Source organism: Hipposideros armiger, unplaced genomic scaffold (assembly GCF_001890085.2).
Source record: "Hipposideros armiger isolate ML-2016 unplaced genomic scaffold, ASM189008v1 scaffold_271, whole genome shotgun sequence".
Lineage (NCBI taxonomy): Eukaryota > Metazoa > Chordata > Mammalia > Chiroptera > Hipposideridae > Hipposideros > Hipposideros armiger.
This window is the reverse complement of record NW_017731621.1, coordinates 857,267-874,883: the sequence shown is the minus strand read 5'-3', so window position 1 is coordinate 874,883 and position 17,617 is coordinate 857,267. Positions and strand designations below refer to the sequence as shown.

At 33.7% G+C, this 17,617-nt stretch overlaps 1 protein-coding gene across 1 annotated transcript in view; it reads right to left on the bottom strand.

Annotated features, from left to right (window-relative positions):
- Positions 1 to 17,617, bottom strand: part of UPF2 (UPF2 regulator of nonsense mediated mRNA decay) — a 109,478-nt gene that overhangs the window by 17,108 nt on the left and 74,753 nt on the right. Inside the window, exons 11-18 of the mRNA XM_019656961.1 lie at positions 17,107 to 17,223; positions 15,311 to 15,496; positions 13,024 to 13,227; positions 11,977 to 12,252; positions 9,146 to 9,329; positions 3,988 to 4,127; positions 1,926 to 2,030; positions 1,533 to 1,631 (exon numbers count right to left, since the gene is read on the bottom strand). Of these exons, the coding sequence (XP_019512506.1) occupies positions 1,533 to 1,631; positions 1,926 to 2,030; positions 3,988 to 4,127; positions 9,146 to 9,329; positions 11,977 to 12,252; positions 13,024 to 13,227; positions 15,311 to 15,496; positions 17,107 to 17,223 (1,311 nt within the window). The remainder of the gene's footprint in view (positions 1 to 1,532; positions 1,632 to 1,925; positions 2,031 to 3,987; positions 4,128 to 9,145; positions 9,330 to 11,976; positions 12,253 to 13,023; positions 13,228 to 15,310; positions 15,497 to 17,106; positions 17,224 to 17,617) is intronic.

The following is a 17,617-nucleotide window of genomic DNA, read 5'->3' as shown; positions in this document are numbered from 1 at the left end:
AGTTTTTCAAACATTGTGAGTTCTTGTCTGCCTCAGTACCTCTGACAAATTGTTCCCATATTCTCGCAATTTTTCACCTAGATGGCTCCTTTTACCTGTCCTGTCTGCAATTCACGATCTCAGAGATGCCTTTCCTGACTATCGTATCTAAAGAAGGCCCTTCCCTTACTCTCAACCAAAGCACTCTGTTCTTTTAGTACTTTAGCATTTACTGCAATTTGAAATTATGTATTTGTTTAGTTGTTAAATATCTACCTTCCCCATAAAAATCTACATTCTGAGAGCAGGAAGCAGGTCTATTTTTATTTACTACTTTATGATAAGCCTGCTGCAGTGTTAGGCACATAGTAGATGCTCAACAAATACTTGCCAGACAAACAAATGCCTAAATAAGTGGCTATTGACTCATGTAAGATAGGAAAATCTTCTTTACAAAGAAAACTGCTTATAATCTCTTCAAAGGATTATGATTATGTTTTATTTGATGATTTCTGCTCCTAAATGACATGAATATGATTTATTTCATAAATTAAGAGCTTTCTATATACATATGAAGAAATTTTAATATATGCAGGAAGAAGCAAATTGGTCTAATACTAATTTGTACATACATTATCATAGTTTTTGGCCATAGTAGCATCAATGAAAGTAAAATCCATTATTGCTTCTCTAAAGGATTACTCCCACCAGCACATAAAGACTCTAGTATCTTCTATCTTAATAACAACCCTCCCCTTTTAGCTCTGACCTTTTCTAGCTACCTCCTCACTTCTCTTCCCTTTCTAGTTAAAACTCCTCAAGAACTGGCAATATTTGTATCCAGTATTTTCACCTCCTTCCTTCCCATTTGCCACTAAATCCACACCATGGAGTGTTTATCCCACCATTCCAAAAATAGTACCCTTCTCAAGTCACCAAAGTGCTTAACGACAGCTACTGTGTATAGGGCTAAAGTAAATCGCCTATGGGATTTTACCTCTAACTATAGAAAAAGATAATTCTCTAAATTACTGGGATGATAGAGCTTTTTATAAAATCCAGTGTATTAATTCATTAATAACATTTAAGCAACATTTAAATAACATTAAAAAACATTTCTTTAAAGATCTAATAACTAATATTCCTATAAATATTTACATACAAGTTATTCCAATTATAAATCAAACTTAAGAATTTACTAAATTAAATTTCCCAAATATTTATCTTCTACAAAGTGTGACTTCTAAACAAACTACAAGTAAAGGGTCTTAGAAATAGAGATATGATTCAGAAAGAAAAGGCAGAGGTTGGTGCAATGAAATTACTTTGCTTCAAGTCTTATATTTACTAAATTTCCCCCCACACTATCTCAAAGAAAAGTGCAAATCAGGATGTGGAATGCAAGTACTGGCAGCTGCAAACCATACAAACTAGGAAAAAGCTGCTGCAAAGGCAAGTGCTTAGACAGTAGAGGTGCTCATATTAACTGGAATTAACTATGCTGCAATATTTTGCATTGAGAAGATACTTTGGAATAGAGAAACATTTAATACCTGAAGATTTTCTAGCATCATTTTATCCAGTGCTTGAATGAAGTCCTCATCTTCTACACAAGGTACATGCTTAAGTCCACCTCCTTTGATCATTACCTCCTTATTAAAACAAAACAATAACAAGAAATCAGACCAGAAACTTTACCTGTAATGTTTTGCATGGCAGAACCTTTTGTATTAATAACTTGTTCAACGTACCTCAAGGAATGAGTAAAATATGTAACATTAAATGTTAAAAGAACTAGTTAATAAAGAAAATTACTTAGGAAAACAAATTGCAAATAAATTTCCAAAGAAATATTTTTCAATAATCACAAGAAACAAAACTTCAGTGGCTAAAATTGAAATACTATGAAAATGTTGCAATTTCAAGAAGCAAAAAAAGATACATACTGTATTTTCTTCATCAGTTTCATTTTCCTTATTTGAATCTGTAAGATAATCTGTATTCTCTTCCTCTTCTTCCTCTCCTTCATCCTCATCATTATCAGAACCCTCCTGAAATTGTTTAACAATAGAAGATTAAAACATTTTGAAAAGGGTTACATTTTACAAAGAAGGTGAAACTTCTATATAATTATTATTCTCAATGTTAGGGCAAAGTCAGCTAAAACTACATACCAGTAGCTAAATACTAGGAGCTAAAACCCCATTTCACTATCTTCCACTGATCTAATAATACAGATTCTTTGTAGAATCTCGTTCTTGAATTGCACAAGGAATGGGTTTCCCGAACCTTTTGTATTTTTCTCCTAACTAACTTGAGAGACTGACACAGTCATTTTTTAAATATTCAACCAACTGCAAAGAAAAGCAACAGTTCAATTTTAACATCATTAACAACAGAATGCAATGACACTAAATTTTATAGAGCACTATATTGTATAAAACACCTGTTTGGAAGGTACTCACATACCTGATTTTGTTTGTTGTACCCAATTCTGAAGAAGGAAGGGTAAGCTTTACTGTCCCCATTTTTATACGTGAAAAAAACTAATGCTCAGAACAGTTAAAATAACATGTCTAAATTATCACATTCTCCCTAAATGCTTTAAGCACCCAAGGAACACAAGAACACTATACACACCTTAATATTTAATAATTATAAACTTATGCTTATACTAAAACGAATGGAAAAGTGCTAATTCTATGACTGAAATTCTAGTTTCATTAGTATTTTATTATTACCCTTATTCATCCTGCTTTTTTTAACTCTAATTTAAATATATGTAAATAGAGACTGAATAGCATAACGAACACTTACTCATTTCATAATTGAACAATTATTAGCTAATGGTCAGCTTATAGCTTCTTCTATATCCCTAACTTACTTCTCAGTGTACGTCCAGATTATGAACCAAATCCCAGACATTCTATTATTTTAGCTGGAACTTTGAAAACTTACGCAGGTTTAGAAGAAAAAAGGGAAGAATTAAAACTATTATGCTGAACCATATGAAAATGACATTTTGGTAGGTCCAAAAGGGCAGAATGGCAATTTCATATGGTTTAGCCTAACAGGCATAAAAACAAAACAGCATGTCAGTAATTGTGGTGCATGATGAATTTCAGATTTCGTAAACCATTATATCTGGGAAATATAAAGCAAAGATCATTAATATCTAGTCAGTCAGTGGGTTTTAGTGTGTGTGTGTGTGTGTGTGTGTGTGTGTGTGTGTGTGTGTGTGTGTGTTGTTGTTGTTGTTTTTTAATAAAACCCATAGTTAAAGTTCATATTCAAAAGTGAGATTAAGGGCCGGCAGAGTGGCTCAGTTGGTTAAGAGCTCGCTCAAGAGTGCAAGCTCTGAACAACAGCAGTTCAATGCCCGGCCCAAGCTGAGCTGTCGCTGAGCTGCCAACTGGTGGCAGGATGACTCATGTTAAAAAAAAAAAAAAAAAGAAGTGAGATTAAGATACACAGGAGATCAATTTTTTTCTTCAAATTGCTTATTAAGTAAAAAATCCTAACCATAATGATGGATACACGTCATTATACATTTGTCCAAACCCACAGAACTTACAAAACCAAGAGTGAACCGTAATTAAACTATGGACTATGGGTGATTATGAAGTGTCAATGTAGGTTCATCAATGTAACAAATATCCCACTCTTCTGGGGGATGGTGATAATGGGGGAGGCTATGCATATCTGGAGGATAGAGGGTATATGGAAAATGTCTGTACCTACCCCTCAATTTTGCTATAAACCTAAAACTGCTCTAAAGAAATAGTCTTAATAACAAAAACAATCCTATGATCAGTATTTACTTAGAAAAAAACCCAAAAAACTCTTAATTAATCCAAAGGTTTTCTAACAGACATATACTATTAGCTACATTTATTGTAATAAAACTAAGGAGTTGATCTTATTTTACACATTAAAGAAAATCTTGGCTCATATAATCAAAATACTCTTGTACAAATGTACCTATTTGCTATAAATAAAAGTCATCACCTCTTCTTCTGGTTCATTTACTTCACTTTCATTTCCAGACTGTTCTTCTGTTTCTACTCCTCCTTCTTCTTCTTCATCATCCTCTTCAAGAGTTTCTCCTTCTGTCATAGAATCTTTTGAATCTTTGTCATTTACTAGGCCTTGAAATGAGGAGAAAGCGGAATAACACATTAAAAACAGGTAAAGGCAAGTTTTCAGTATTAGACCACTTCATTTAAAAGTATGCATTAAGAAAATTCAACAGTCACTTTCTCAGAACAATAGTAAAATAAGAATTGAATTTAAAATTATTTTGAGAAACATTTAAAAAAACTAAACAGACCTTCATTTCAACATGGAGCAATGATATTATTTTTAACCACCAGTACAAACTAAAAAAAAAAGTGTATTTTTTTTCCTTTTCTTAAGTTAGAGCTACCAACTGTTTATCTCAGTCTCAAAAAAAAAAAAGGCAAAAAGTAGCAGCATATTACGGTGCCACTGCAGCCAGATAAGATGCACTTTGGTCACACTTTTTAAGCAAATAATATTTCAAGAATCTCTAAAAACTCAAAGATATAAAATTATGTCGCTTGAATGGAGAAATCGCATTTGGCTATCAATTTGAATGTCTGCAAATTAAGACTGAGGGAAGGAGGCCAAGCCGTATGGTGACACACCCAGCAGCTGTGTCACCACAGAGCTTAGTTTTTCCCTTCAGTAACAGCATTCTCCCCCTAAGGGAACTCCCTGGCTTGAATTTGCTTCCACCTCCCCATGTTCATCCACGTTTTACTGTCTGCTCAATTCTTCTTCATTATCATCTGAATCCCAAACTACTATCTCTACTTTCAAGATGCACATAATATGGCCTCACATGATCTGACTCTCCCCTGCTTTCTCCCAAGCCTTCTGCTAGTGGGGTCAGTCTCTTCTCTGTCATTAAAGCACACTACCTTGCGATCTTGCTCATCAACTACTCTTCTCAATAGAGAATATCCTTCAATATGCATTTTCAAATCTTGTGCATTCCTCAAGTACAATCTAAGTTTTACTTCCTGCATCACTGAGTACTTAATCCATTACTTTTCCTCCTTCTTGCTCCTAAAGCATTTGCAGAATTTATCATAGCACTTTACATTTAAGGATATGCCATGTAATTAAAAAAAAATAATTTAATAAGTGTTACATTAGATCATAAGACCTTTAAGGACAAAGAATTTGTTTTATGTACTTAAACTTATCAGAGGCCATATATTGATACACAGTAGGTGTTTAGTAAATACTTGTTTATTCACAGAACCTTGAGCAATTAGAATAGAAAGAAACTTTACAAAAATGGTGTGATTTATGATTTAACCTTTTCATTTTATGAGGAATACTGCAGCCCAGAGAGTTTGAATAAACCAACCAATAAAAGTAAAAAGTCACTTCAGTGCTTTAAGTCTAAGCAATTAAAAACTGACAAAAATATGGAAGTACAGAGTAATTAAAGTAGGTTATGTTCAAGTTTGTAAATTTAAAAAAAACTGAGAGGACAGATGGAGCTCAGAGATTTTTTTTAAAAGGAAAATAATACTGAGAAAAAAAGTTGGTGTCTCAGATTGAGGCTCCATGAAATTAAATATTTTCTACTTATTGATAGTTTTCAAGGATACAGACATAAATTTTATATATGTAAATTGTATTTATTTATAGGGACTTTAAGAAGCAAAAATGTTTTAACTTACCAAAGGCAAAAGACTGAAAGTCAGGACTGTATAAATATAAGAATTCTCAGTAAAAACATCACAGTGGTGATAAACTCACGTGGCCTGAGATACCATCACACCCTTCCTTGTTATATCCACTTAAAATATGTGTCATGGGAAAAACTATAATATATAATAAATAGCTTTGTCTTGAAAGCCATACTTCTAATTTGTAAGGAAAATACATACTATTTCTAACATGTTTTCATTTGCATTGCAAGTTAGTTTCAAAAACAATTTATAAATATAATATTTTACATTTGCTAAACTATATAAATACTATCCAGCTGTTGACCCCTGGGCCATTGTCAACCTAAAATAAACAATGTAGATTAAAATGTATATATAAAGGACACAGGGATGACAAAATGCCAAATCCAAACAGCAAAATATTAAAATGTGTATGTGTCAGAATTAAGTGTACTTGGGATCAAAATTAAATACTATTGTCTTGAATTTGAGGTGCCTTCAGCTTTCCTGTTCATAAAAGAGATGGTAATAATTAAACTTTTTCCTTTCAGACTGTTTTCATTTATATTTCTCTGTTTACTAGACATGCTGAGCATTTACCCTACATACTAACACACCAGAAAGAGCAGAGTCCTTGAATTCTGGCTTGACTACGTAATCCAGTGTTTTGATTTGGGCTTTACTTAACCCATCTGTCAAATATGAGTAACATTACCTTCCTCCTAACAGGTAGTACTCAATAAAAACACCAAACTCTTCCCTGCCCTCCCTTATTTGATTATGTCATGTTCATTTATATATTGGGGTGTTCAATTTTATTATCAATTTGCCTATGCTCTTTACGTAAATGCTAATAACCTGGCAAGAAAACTATTTTCATTTTCATTTAATATTAAATTTTTATTGTATAACAGTTAAAATATCTAAATCTGTCTACATGTGTACTTTCTTCTATCAGTTTAAAATTTGGGAAAATTAACACCTCTTCACATATTTGATAATCAGATCTATTTTTAACTTTTAAAAAATATTTAATTACTCCATCTGAAGTGTGATGACATAAGATGTGGCTTTCTATCAAGTTTCCTCCCAAATGCTCATCTGTTGCCCTTATCCTATCCTTAACATTGCTAGTTCACCGCATCATAAATTGTTTTGTGTTTAACTGGGGTTACTTCTGGGCCTTCTATTCAATCTTACTGATTTTATTTCTAATTTATGAAGTACACTCTTTTGCTTTATAATGCAATTTATTCTTATGGCTTCTTTTTTTTTTCACTTTTATTTCCCTCATTTCTGTTTCTTTTATTATACTATCTAAAACTTCCAAACCAGAATTAAATAATATTGCTATCACCATTTCAATTTTGTTCTTAAAAAGAATGTCTTAGCCAGTAATTCTACCTATCCTGAGAAAAACCAAGATACACATAAAAATAACACAAGATGTTATTTATAATGATGCAAAATTGGAAATAGCAAGTGTCAAATAACAGAATTAAATAAATTATGGCACATTCATACAAGGCAATATATATAGCCAGTTTTAAAAAACATAAAGATTCAAAAAAATATTTTATGTAAGAAATTCCATAATGTATTAAGTGGGGAAAAAAAATCCAGTTATAAAATTGTAAATGTGAAAAAATTTTAATAGAAGAAAATATATGGAAACGTTAACACATAATTATCCTTGTATATGGAACATGTTATTTTTGTTTCACTGGTATTTCTCAAAATTTCTACCATAGACATTTATTACTTTTAATAATATTAAAATGATTTCAAAATGATTTTAAACCATTATAAGGGAATGTTTTTAGTGTTTTCCCATTAACTATTATGTTAGCACTGGGTTGCTATAAATCTAAAATGAGATACTAAATTTGCTAAGTGCTTGAACACAAAAAACGATCAAAGGCACGATACTATATCATCTTATGGATTTGCCAACAGGAAATAGATTTAATACAGTACTTATGTAGATCTTCTTACTGATATTTACACTCTAAAACAGGAGAAAAATGGGACAACTTGGTAGCATAATGATAGTTGCCGCCATCTTTAGGGTTTCATTAGCAAATGGTGGCCTATTTTTCCCTTCCTATGTTCTAAACAAGGACAGGCTCCTCAAAAGATGCCTCAAGTCCTTTAATTTAACTTTTTGGTCTATAATGGATAAAGCACACTGCTCCCTTTACTGCTCACAACCTGGGTGTCAAACTAGTATTTCCTCATGCCCTCTATACAGAGAGTACCATTCCTAAGTGTTTTCAGAAAACAAGGCTAAGACTCAACTATCTGAAAGCATATAAAGTAAATAAAATCAATATGTAAAAAAATAAGCACTTTGCTTGAAAAGATTGTTTTATACAACTAGAAACCTGAAAAGGAAAACAATTTGAGACAAAGTTCAAAGAACAAAAAAGAATCACATATGCCTTTATAGACTGAGTAGTAGGAAAAGTTAATAGTCGCACAATCAGGAGATCCTTTAAAAATAATGCTCAAATTGATAACAGCAATCATATTCTCCAAAAGAGGATTTACCTTTGGAGAAAGAAATCCTATTAATATGCTGGAAATAATACAAAAAAACAATTTTAGAGGACAAAAATCACAACTGCCTTCAGTACGAAAAGTGGTTCTTCAGATATGCAACATAGTAAGTTTACACAATTGGTATAATTGGTGAAGGTAAGATCTAGTAACAGACTTACGAGTACCAAGTGTCTGCAGGAAAAAAAATACTAACTTAATAGCCTGAAAACATGTCGTCACTTTGAAATGACTAAAATGAAATATGCTAAGAAGTATTGGCAAGTAAACCAGATATGACTACACCTTATTTCTATTATTTCCACTGACAAAGTTAGTCAGCAACTACAGTCCCTGATGGGAGCTATTTAAGAGCTAAGTCTTCTTCCAGAGCAATCTCAGAAGGATACTGAGAAAGTAAATAGATCAATCCTCCTGTAGCACGTCTGTCACATTTTCTCTAGTCCTTACAAACAGAAATGACTCTCTCAGGGAATCTGAAATTCTGTAGGATAGTTCCAAACTTCTAACAGGTACTTACTCCCCTCCTATAGTTTCTAGCCTATACTGTCTTAGGAAATAAAGCTTGTTGAAACTATATATTGTATTATGAGATGCTTTAATCCAACGTAGAGTTTTATATTAGCAACCAAAAATTCTAAAATTAAGAGAGGCCAACAGCATTGTTTCTTCCACCATCATTTGCTTCAAGTCTTACATGACTATTAACCTCCAATTTGGGGTTATTTAATGAAATAAAGTATGATACCCAGATCTTATCTAACACTACTATGTAATACTCAACATTGAAAATAAAAAGTATACAAAAGGAAACTCTAATTGATAACATTATAAAGCAAATTCTAGAAACAATCTGCTAAATATCACCTTCATTTTTCTCTCTGTAATTAATTGCTTACCTAGTTTTATTAAGAATTCTCGTTCCAAGTCTTGTACCTGCCTGATGGATTCTTCCAGAGAATTACAGAGTTTGATCTTTGGTCTTAGCAGTTCTAGTGTATCACTGATCATGTAATCTATGTCAATAGGAAATGGATGGTCTTTTGTCCAAACCTCCAAACTTTTCTTCCACCAAACATAACGCTGACAACAAATGAAAAATAAATTTAGCTATAAGAAATTAATAACAAAAATATTTTAAAATAATAATCTGTACTGTGATGCTACCTAGTTATAATAACTAAACTAAAAAGTTGTATAAGACACCTACATTTTTATTAATGGTCAACAGCAATGATCCTATTCCAATTATTTCCCCTCATTATACAGTTTCTAAGCCATTTGGTGACTTGAATTTAAATATTGTTTTATTATAACTGTCATAATCTTTTTTTTAAAGGCAAGGAAAAATTATAAATAAAATACCAAATAAATATTCAGGTACTGAAACAAGGCAGAAACCCCACTCCCAAACCCCAAACAGGGTTTAAATATTTAATTTTACGAGAACAATCAGATTCAAAGCCCTAGTTTTTATAAATTTTCATTATTTCCCCTACGCCATCTGCTTTGATTTTTTTTTCAAAGGTCAATTAAAGTATGTGAAAATGGTTTTTTAATAAAAATAATTAATCAACAGTCATTTATTGAACACCTACTGTGTATATGGCACTGTTTAGATATTTTCGCTGTCTTCTCCTATCCTGGTTCCCTTATTCTATTTTATACTTATAATTTGTAAGTTAACATTAACTAAAGAGCACAACCCAAGAATTTATATAAGCAGGTATTCATCTGGGTGCTTTATTCTTCCTCTCCAATTTGTTCTAGGTCCTTGCTACTCAAAAGCACGGACTTCAAATGAGGGCTTGTTTTTAATACAGAGTCTTAGGCACCCACCCTAGACCAACTGAATCATAATCTGCATTTTAACAATATCCCCAGATGACATGTATGTACATTAAAGTTTAGAAGCACTATTGCTGGTGATCCTTTCTACCTGGTCCTCCAACACATAACTGTTCGCTCTATGTTCTAGGCAGAACGCATGGACCACCTCATCTCCCAGGCCTCACTCACTTCTTACTCCCATTCCCCAGGTTTATCCCGGCTACACATATCTGTCTGTTCATCAACATGGAAAATATTTTTGTCTCTTCCTGCTCCTGGTTATTTCTGAGTGGCTCTTTTCTCCCAGCCTGGGATGTCAGAATGAATGCACATAAGGATTCTCTTCTGAAAGAGATTCCGCTTTGGATGCTGATAGCTATGGCTGACATTTCACAACAAAACTCTGGTTTTCAATATAGGCAGTCTCCTACCTAAGACAGTCCCTACAGAAAACAGGGAATCTGACCCTCAAATCTGCAACTCCCCTCTCCATTTTTTCTCATTAATTCAGAAACTAAGGGAGTAACAAATTGTCCTTTCTTGCAAAGGTACAATGGTAAGAGAACGTTAACAAACTGCTCTTCCCCAAGAGTGTTTAACCCACATAACACCAGCCACTACATGGGTGTATTTCTGACACCTCAAGTTGTAGTTTTAAATTTATTTTCTTCATCAGTGGACAAATGAAAATAATACTAACAATAGTGATCATATAGAACTGAATGGCACTAACAGTACTTTATTTCACTAACATCTGAGAATTCGATAGCTCTATTCACTCTAATCAGTACTTACAACATTGTATTTTATGGGAAATAGTGATTGGGTTCCAAACAACCAACCTATAAATTAACTTTTGGAACACCAACTTCACAGAAGTTGTAGAATTGTCTGGGTATTTGTATCTGAATTTAATTTATACTGTACTTTCTCTAAAGCATAAGCTTACATAATTAACTAAAATTAAAGATACGAAAAGCACAACCCAAGAGTTTAACAATGAGTGAACAAACATTTTTCTGTGTTAAAAATAATTTATTTTCGGGCCAGCCGAGTGGCTTAGTTGGTTAAGAGCGTGAGCTCTGAGCAACAGGCTCACCGGTTCGATTCCCACATGGGCCAGTGAGCTGTGCCTAAGCTTAGCTGCTGTTGAACTGCCAACAGGTGGCCCGATGGCTCAGCTGGTGAGAGCACATGCTCCTAACAACAAGGTTGCTGGTTCGACTCCTGCATGGGATGGTGGGCTGCGCGCCCCACAACTAAGATTGAACACAGCACCTTGAGCTAAGCAGTCATAAGCTGCCAACGGGCGGCCAGATGGCGACTGGACTTGGAGCTGAGCTAGCTGCGCCCTCCACAACTAAGACTGAAGGACAACAACTTGGCTGCTCCCCTTTCCCAATTCCCCAACACTGTTTCCGTTCCCCAATTCTCCAATAAAATCTTAAAAAATTTATTTTCCCCAAAGTGAGCTTTTTTCTTGAAAAATGTTAAATTGTTTAGAAACAACTATTTTAGATGTAAAGCCAGAACACAGATGAGTGAGGAAAAGGTTATCAAATGTATAAAAATCACAAGTAATTTACTCCATAAGTTACTGTAACAAATACCATAATTCATAAATTACTGTACCAAATTTATAAACTGTATCAAAATAATATTAAAAATTAATGATCAAGCATTATCAATCATAAAAGTTACAATGCAATTAGAATGTTTATATGATAGAATTCATTGAATTTTACTTTTAAATCTCTAAAGCATCCTTGCAGGAAGAATAATCTAATTTAATTATGAACATATACAGGGTATATGAGTGCTACAGGGTTTCTTATCTAATATTTTTGTAACACAAGCAATGCATTAAACGAAACAAAACTGCATATTTCAGTTTATATACCTGAAAATACACAAGGAAGCAATCGAGTTTTCGTTTACTGGAACCTCTGTCAAAGTACTGGCCACAGGTATCCAAAATAGTGCACACTAGTCGAATTCTGAAAAGGTGCTCAGGAGGGTCCAGTGAACTTGGAGAGCCATCAGAGTTAACACCAAATGAAGTAAAAGAATAAAGAGTTCTAAAAATAACAGCCGATTCCACCATTCGGTAATTATAAAGTTCCCCTAAGAACTTGGCACTGCTGATACGTCTCTGATTAAATTTAGGTTGATTAACCTAAAGAAAAAAATAAAAGATTTCCATTAAAAAATAGTAATGTGTTTGAAAAGAGGTAAAATTCCACTTTGTCACTTGACAATATCAACTACTTAAAGAACACTGAACAGAGAAAAAATAATATGTTCTTTCCTTCTTTTCTAGTAAGGCAGTCACTTTTGGGTGTCCTTTTTCTCTCACTAGGAAATGGCTGTCTTTAAAGAACATGTTAAATATTGTTTAGTATTAAGCTATTATTAAATGAACTGATAGTTTCTAAAACAATTAAGATGTAATTGTCCCTATCAGCCCCACATAAATTATTTTCTCTGTAATTCATGAATTACGGAAACAATAAGCCTATATAGAAAAAGGGATATGCTTACAGAAATTCTTATCAAATGATTATCAACTCTTCTAACTAATAAATTTATAGATTCTTACAACTTGAGTCCCAGTAGTGACCTAGAAATAAAAATTTGTTATACTCTTCCAAGGTAAGCTTAACTGGACTTGAGAGAAAGAGACAAAAAATGTCCAGCATTAGCCTGAGAGAAGTCTCGGAAATCAAACACAACAGGGTTTATTTAGAAACCGCTAGTTCCAAAACAGTACGAGGTTGTCGGAAAAGTCATGATGTATATTTCCTATGTTTTTCGTTACAAAAATGCATCATGACTTTTCTGACAACCCAATAATAGCAAATGACACCACATGGGAAAGGAAAGTTTTCAAATTATTATTTTTCAACAATAGAATTTAAAAGTTAAATTCTCCACAAACGCCAATTACCTCCATTCCTAATCGAATATCTTCTAAAACTCCATCCACAACATGGATTCCAACATCTTCTTGGTAGAGCACTAGTCCTGCTAAGAGGTTGGCTACACAATGAATACTATTATATTTCACATTCCAGATGTTTATCATACAACAAATTACATAGTCTTTCACTTCTTGGTCCTGCCAGGGTAACTTTCGCATCTGTCTCAAAACCTAAACGAAGAGAATTTGTTTAAATTACTAAGATAAGGACATTGTCCAATGTACCCAGTAATATATTTTATTATGATGATGTAGATAAAGAACTTTTGAAATGCAAAATACTTTAGAGATACTCAGCTTTTTCACTTTAGAGGTAAAAATATGAAAATTTTCTAATTATTGGCAAAATTTATTCACGTTTTTCCTATTTCTTTTCACAATGCCCTCACATTTCAAAGGGTTTCTACGTCTTCAATCAAGCTAACAGTATACACTCGTATACTAAGGTCACTGAAAGAAATACCCAAGGTTTATAAAAAATGTTTTCTTTTGTGCATGATTTGATGTAAATAATCTTGGACACTTCTTTTTATAAATAAAAATTTCCACTGATTATAAGGTTACTTAAGATGGAGAACACAACATCAAGACTGACATTACATAGCATCCTGTTTCCTCATGTGTAAAAGAGGGATAATAAAAGCTTTTATTTCATTGTTTTTTGTAATGATTAGACAAGTTAAAACATGTGAAATATATAGGAAGTGTCTGGCACATTATAAGTACCCAATAAAAGTTAACTACTAGTATTTCAGAAACCCTACTGGTAACGGCATAATCAGCAGAGCTGTACCTATAATCAAGTTCTTTCCATTTCTATTCTGAAACAAAATGGATACAATCGGCAGACCACAAAATATTCCTTTCATCTCTATATCCACAATCTATCTTTCAAACACTAAATATGTTCTCACCAGCTTCACTGGAAATGTTAAAGTCATCTCAACTTCATGAGTATTTTATATTTTTCAAACTTTTAGCCACTTGTAAAGCAGCTTTGAAACTTCTTATTGTTTTTTTAAACTACTGTCTTTTATTCTCTAAAAGTTGGTTTCAATTTTCAAAGCTGCACTATCATTCCTTATCACCTTCTACCCTGCCCACATATAATACACGTATTAATTCCTCCTTATAGGTTTCCTCTGTCCAGAAGTTAATTTGCTTTATTTATTTTTCCTAAAAATAAAGAAATTCTACACTGTACTATTACAACTAGAATTAACCAAAATGTTTTTGTTCAATATATCTTACTTAAAAGTGAAATTTCTATCAAGATAACTATAATAATTAAGATAACAGATGAAAGGTTCTTAACCTTTTCTGGAAACTGACCCCTGCTGAAAAATCTAAGGAAAGCTACAGACCCCTCTCCAGGAAAACAGCCCGAGAGATTCAAAATTATGAAATTTCAGATGGTCATGGCCTCCTAAAGCCCATTCAAGGTTAAGATCCCTTGTTCTGAAGCAAAATATTTGAAGGCAAATTCATTACAGAATACCAGAGACAAAGTCATAGTTTCAAATATACCGGGGTGCCAAAAAAAAACGTATATAAGTGGACAATTTGGTCAGCGTTGCTCAAGTAGTAGTTCACTGTAATCAAGTGTCTAGACGCTGACGGTAACCATTTTGAGCACCTCTCATAATTGCAGAAGTCAAACGTGACTTGTATTTATCTTTTGTTATCGGTATATATTGAGTATTACAACTTTAATACAGTTTTTCTTTCTTAAAATGTGTATACATTTGTATACACCCTCTGTATGTATAGGGCATCAAAATTCAATTTAGAATTACCATTTTAATTTGAGTAAGGAGTTATTATCATAAAAGGAAAATAAAACATGTCTCATATATTGTGTATCATCATATGAATTCCTTCTTAGGATGACTTGTATAGTCAATCATAATGGAACCTGGGATTTAATCCCACCTCCCCTAAACTTCAAGGCTGGGACTTTAATCGCTCTGCTTTAATTTCTCTATTTACAAAATGTGAATAATGCAAGTTACTTACATTTCTTATCTATACTTTGTGGGGCACTGAAGCAATTTATAAACAAACTGACCTAGGAAAACTGAAGTATATGTTCCTGACCTAAAATAATTTAGTGCACAGGCTAGAAGGAAAGTGCATTGCTCATAACACTATTAATATCAGGATGAAAAAAAATCGGTTGAATATTACATAAGCTTACCACTACCACAAATCTCAAGTTGGCTACTATTTATTCTATGATTGCACTGAGATTTACCTTCTCAGTGGTAACCTTGGAGAGATCCTTGTACAAAAGTTTCCGGACATATTCCTGGAGAGGAGGACGTTTCTTTTTCACTGTTTTTTCAGCTGGAGGTGGGTTGCAATAGTAATATGCATTCTCCACCATTGTGACGTATCTTGCATCGAGATGCATTGCTTGTTTCTTTCTCATCATTTGTTCCTAAAATTAAAAGTCTTCATTAGTCAAACAAAATACTTTCACTCAAAGGTTTCTTTATTCCTAACAAAACTTTTCTAAACCTGTGCAGGCACACTAATTGTTATACCACTAATCAGTTTTTTAGAACAAATCAATCCACAACTACTTGGACATAGGCAGTGTCCAATACTCAGAGAACTTTGCTACAAATGTGACTTTACTTATAACTCTGCCCAACCACATGAATTCTAAGTAAAACAGGCTCGTGTATATGAGTGGCTAAAATTAAAGACCAAGAATTAAATATAGGGGTAGCTCTGGTTCTGGCTGTTCCACACAAAGCTGAGAATAGACTTATTCTCAGGGCTCACGCCATCTAATGTTGCACCACAGAAATCCGACTATCTCTACAGATAAGAATACTAAAAGCCCCCAAGGTCTTATAACTTGTCCACATCCCTTGGCATCAACTCAGAGGGGTGAATAAAAACACAGATCTAGTCAATCATAATCTACTTCAGGCTTTCTCAATTTGACATTTTAGATTGGATAATCAGGTGGGGGGAGGGGGCTGTCCCGTACATTGTAGGATGTTTTGGACAACCTTGGCCTCTACCCACTAGATGCCAGTGGAGAACCACTGACTAGCTGAAGGTTTGACTCCCGCATGAGATGGTAGATTGCACCCACTCCCCCGCTCACCCCACTCCCTCACAGCTAGATTTAAAGCAGCTTGGAGCTGAGTTTGCACTCTCCACAACTAAGATTAAAGGACAACAACTTGGAGCTGATGAATCCTGGAAAAACACAATGTTCCCCTTCCCCAATCCCCCAATACTGTTCCTCTCCCCAATTCCCCAATCAAAAAAAAAAGAAGAAGGAAAGAAATAAATGTTCATGATTCTTCATTTTAAATGTCATTGGCTGAGTATTCAGGTTCACAACTAGATTATAAAAAAATAACGTCTAGAGAAAATGACACAATTAAGACTTCTATAAACAGCAACACTGATGTAATGACAGTCTTGCCCAGGGGTTTCTACACCAAAGCTCTCCTTAACACTAACACCAACACCCCACCCCCATCACACTGCCTGCCCCCCTAAGGCTACACACAAATGTATGGATATTATCAAGAAGCATAAGAACTTAATTGCTTAATAAACTTGATGGCCATTTCGGCATCTTAACTGACTTAAGAAATAACTTCTCCCCCAAGTTAATTTTTTGGCTTACATTTTATGTTTTTTAATTTTAAAAATTTTATATTTTAAACTTACAAATTATGTGCTTATGGCACATTAACAATGGCTTCTCTGAAATGTACCAAGAACATCCATAAAGACGGCACTAACACAATATAGTACTAAGAGTACCTGCTTATTTGCATCATTTGTGAAAGTTATTTTCGGTTTAACTTAATCCCCCTTCACAATTTGTTAACTCACTGGAGCCAAGTGAGAAAAATTCCAACGGCTCTCCAGGAATGGCAGCTCATATGTAGATGTTCTAGCTGAGGTAGAAATGTTTATATTTATATGGCAGAGCAAGATAAAAGCACTGGTCAATATTTCTAACCCTTGAAGTAAATCAAGATTCTCAAGCTCTTGCTAGGATTCTCAAGCCCTTACCAAAAGTACACTGGTCCTCAAGTGAGATTCTGGAGATCTGAAAAGAAATCTTCCACATGTTTCCAGGAGGGTACATGCCATTTCAATATGGTGATGGGAAAAGTCTGACAGAAGCATCTGTAATAATAACAATGATGAAAAACCACAAAGACAACACTGCAATCCTATCAGAGAAAGAAAATATTATACGTACATCTAATGTGTGTAACAACTTAAAAACATCAGTGTAAAAAAACAAAAGCTAGTCTACTTTAGTTTAACAATCTTCACTGCTGAGCATCTTTTGTGTTCAGCCATAACAATTTTATCTAAAATTTCAATATATTTAATGTCTTTCCTTTTAGATAGATATATGGAAACCAATATCAAAGCCCTCTCCAAATTTCTTAAATGGTATGTGTTTAAACATATGTCACGGGCCGGCAGAGTGGCGCGATGGTTAAGAACTGGCTTGGGATGCCAGAGGGCCCTGGTTCGGATCCCACATATGAGGGCCAGTGACACTGCCCTC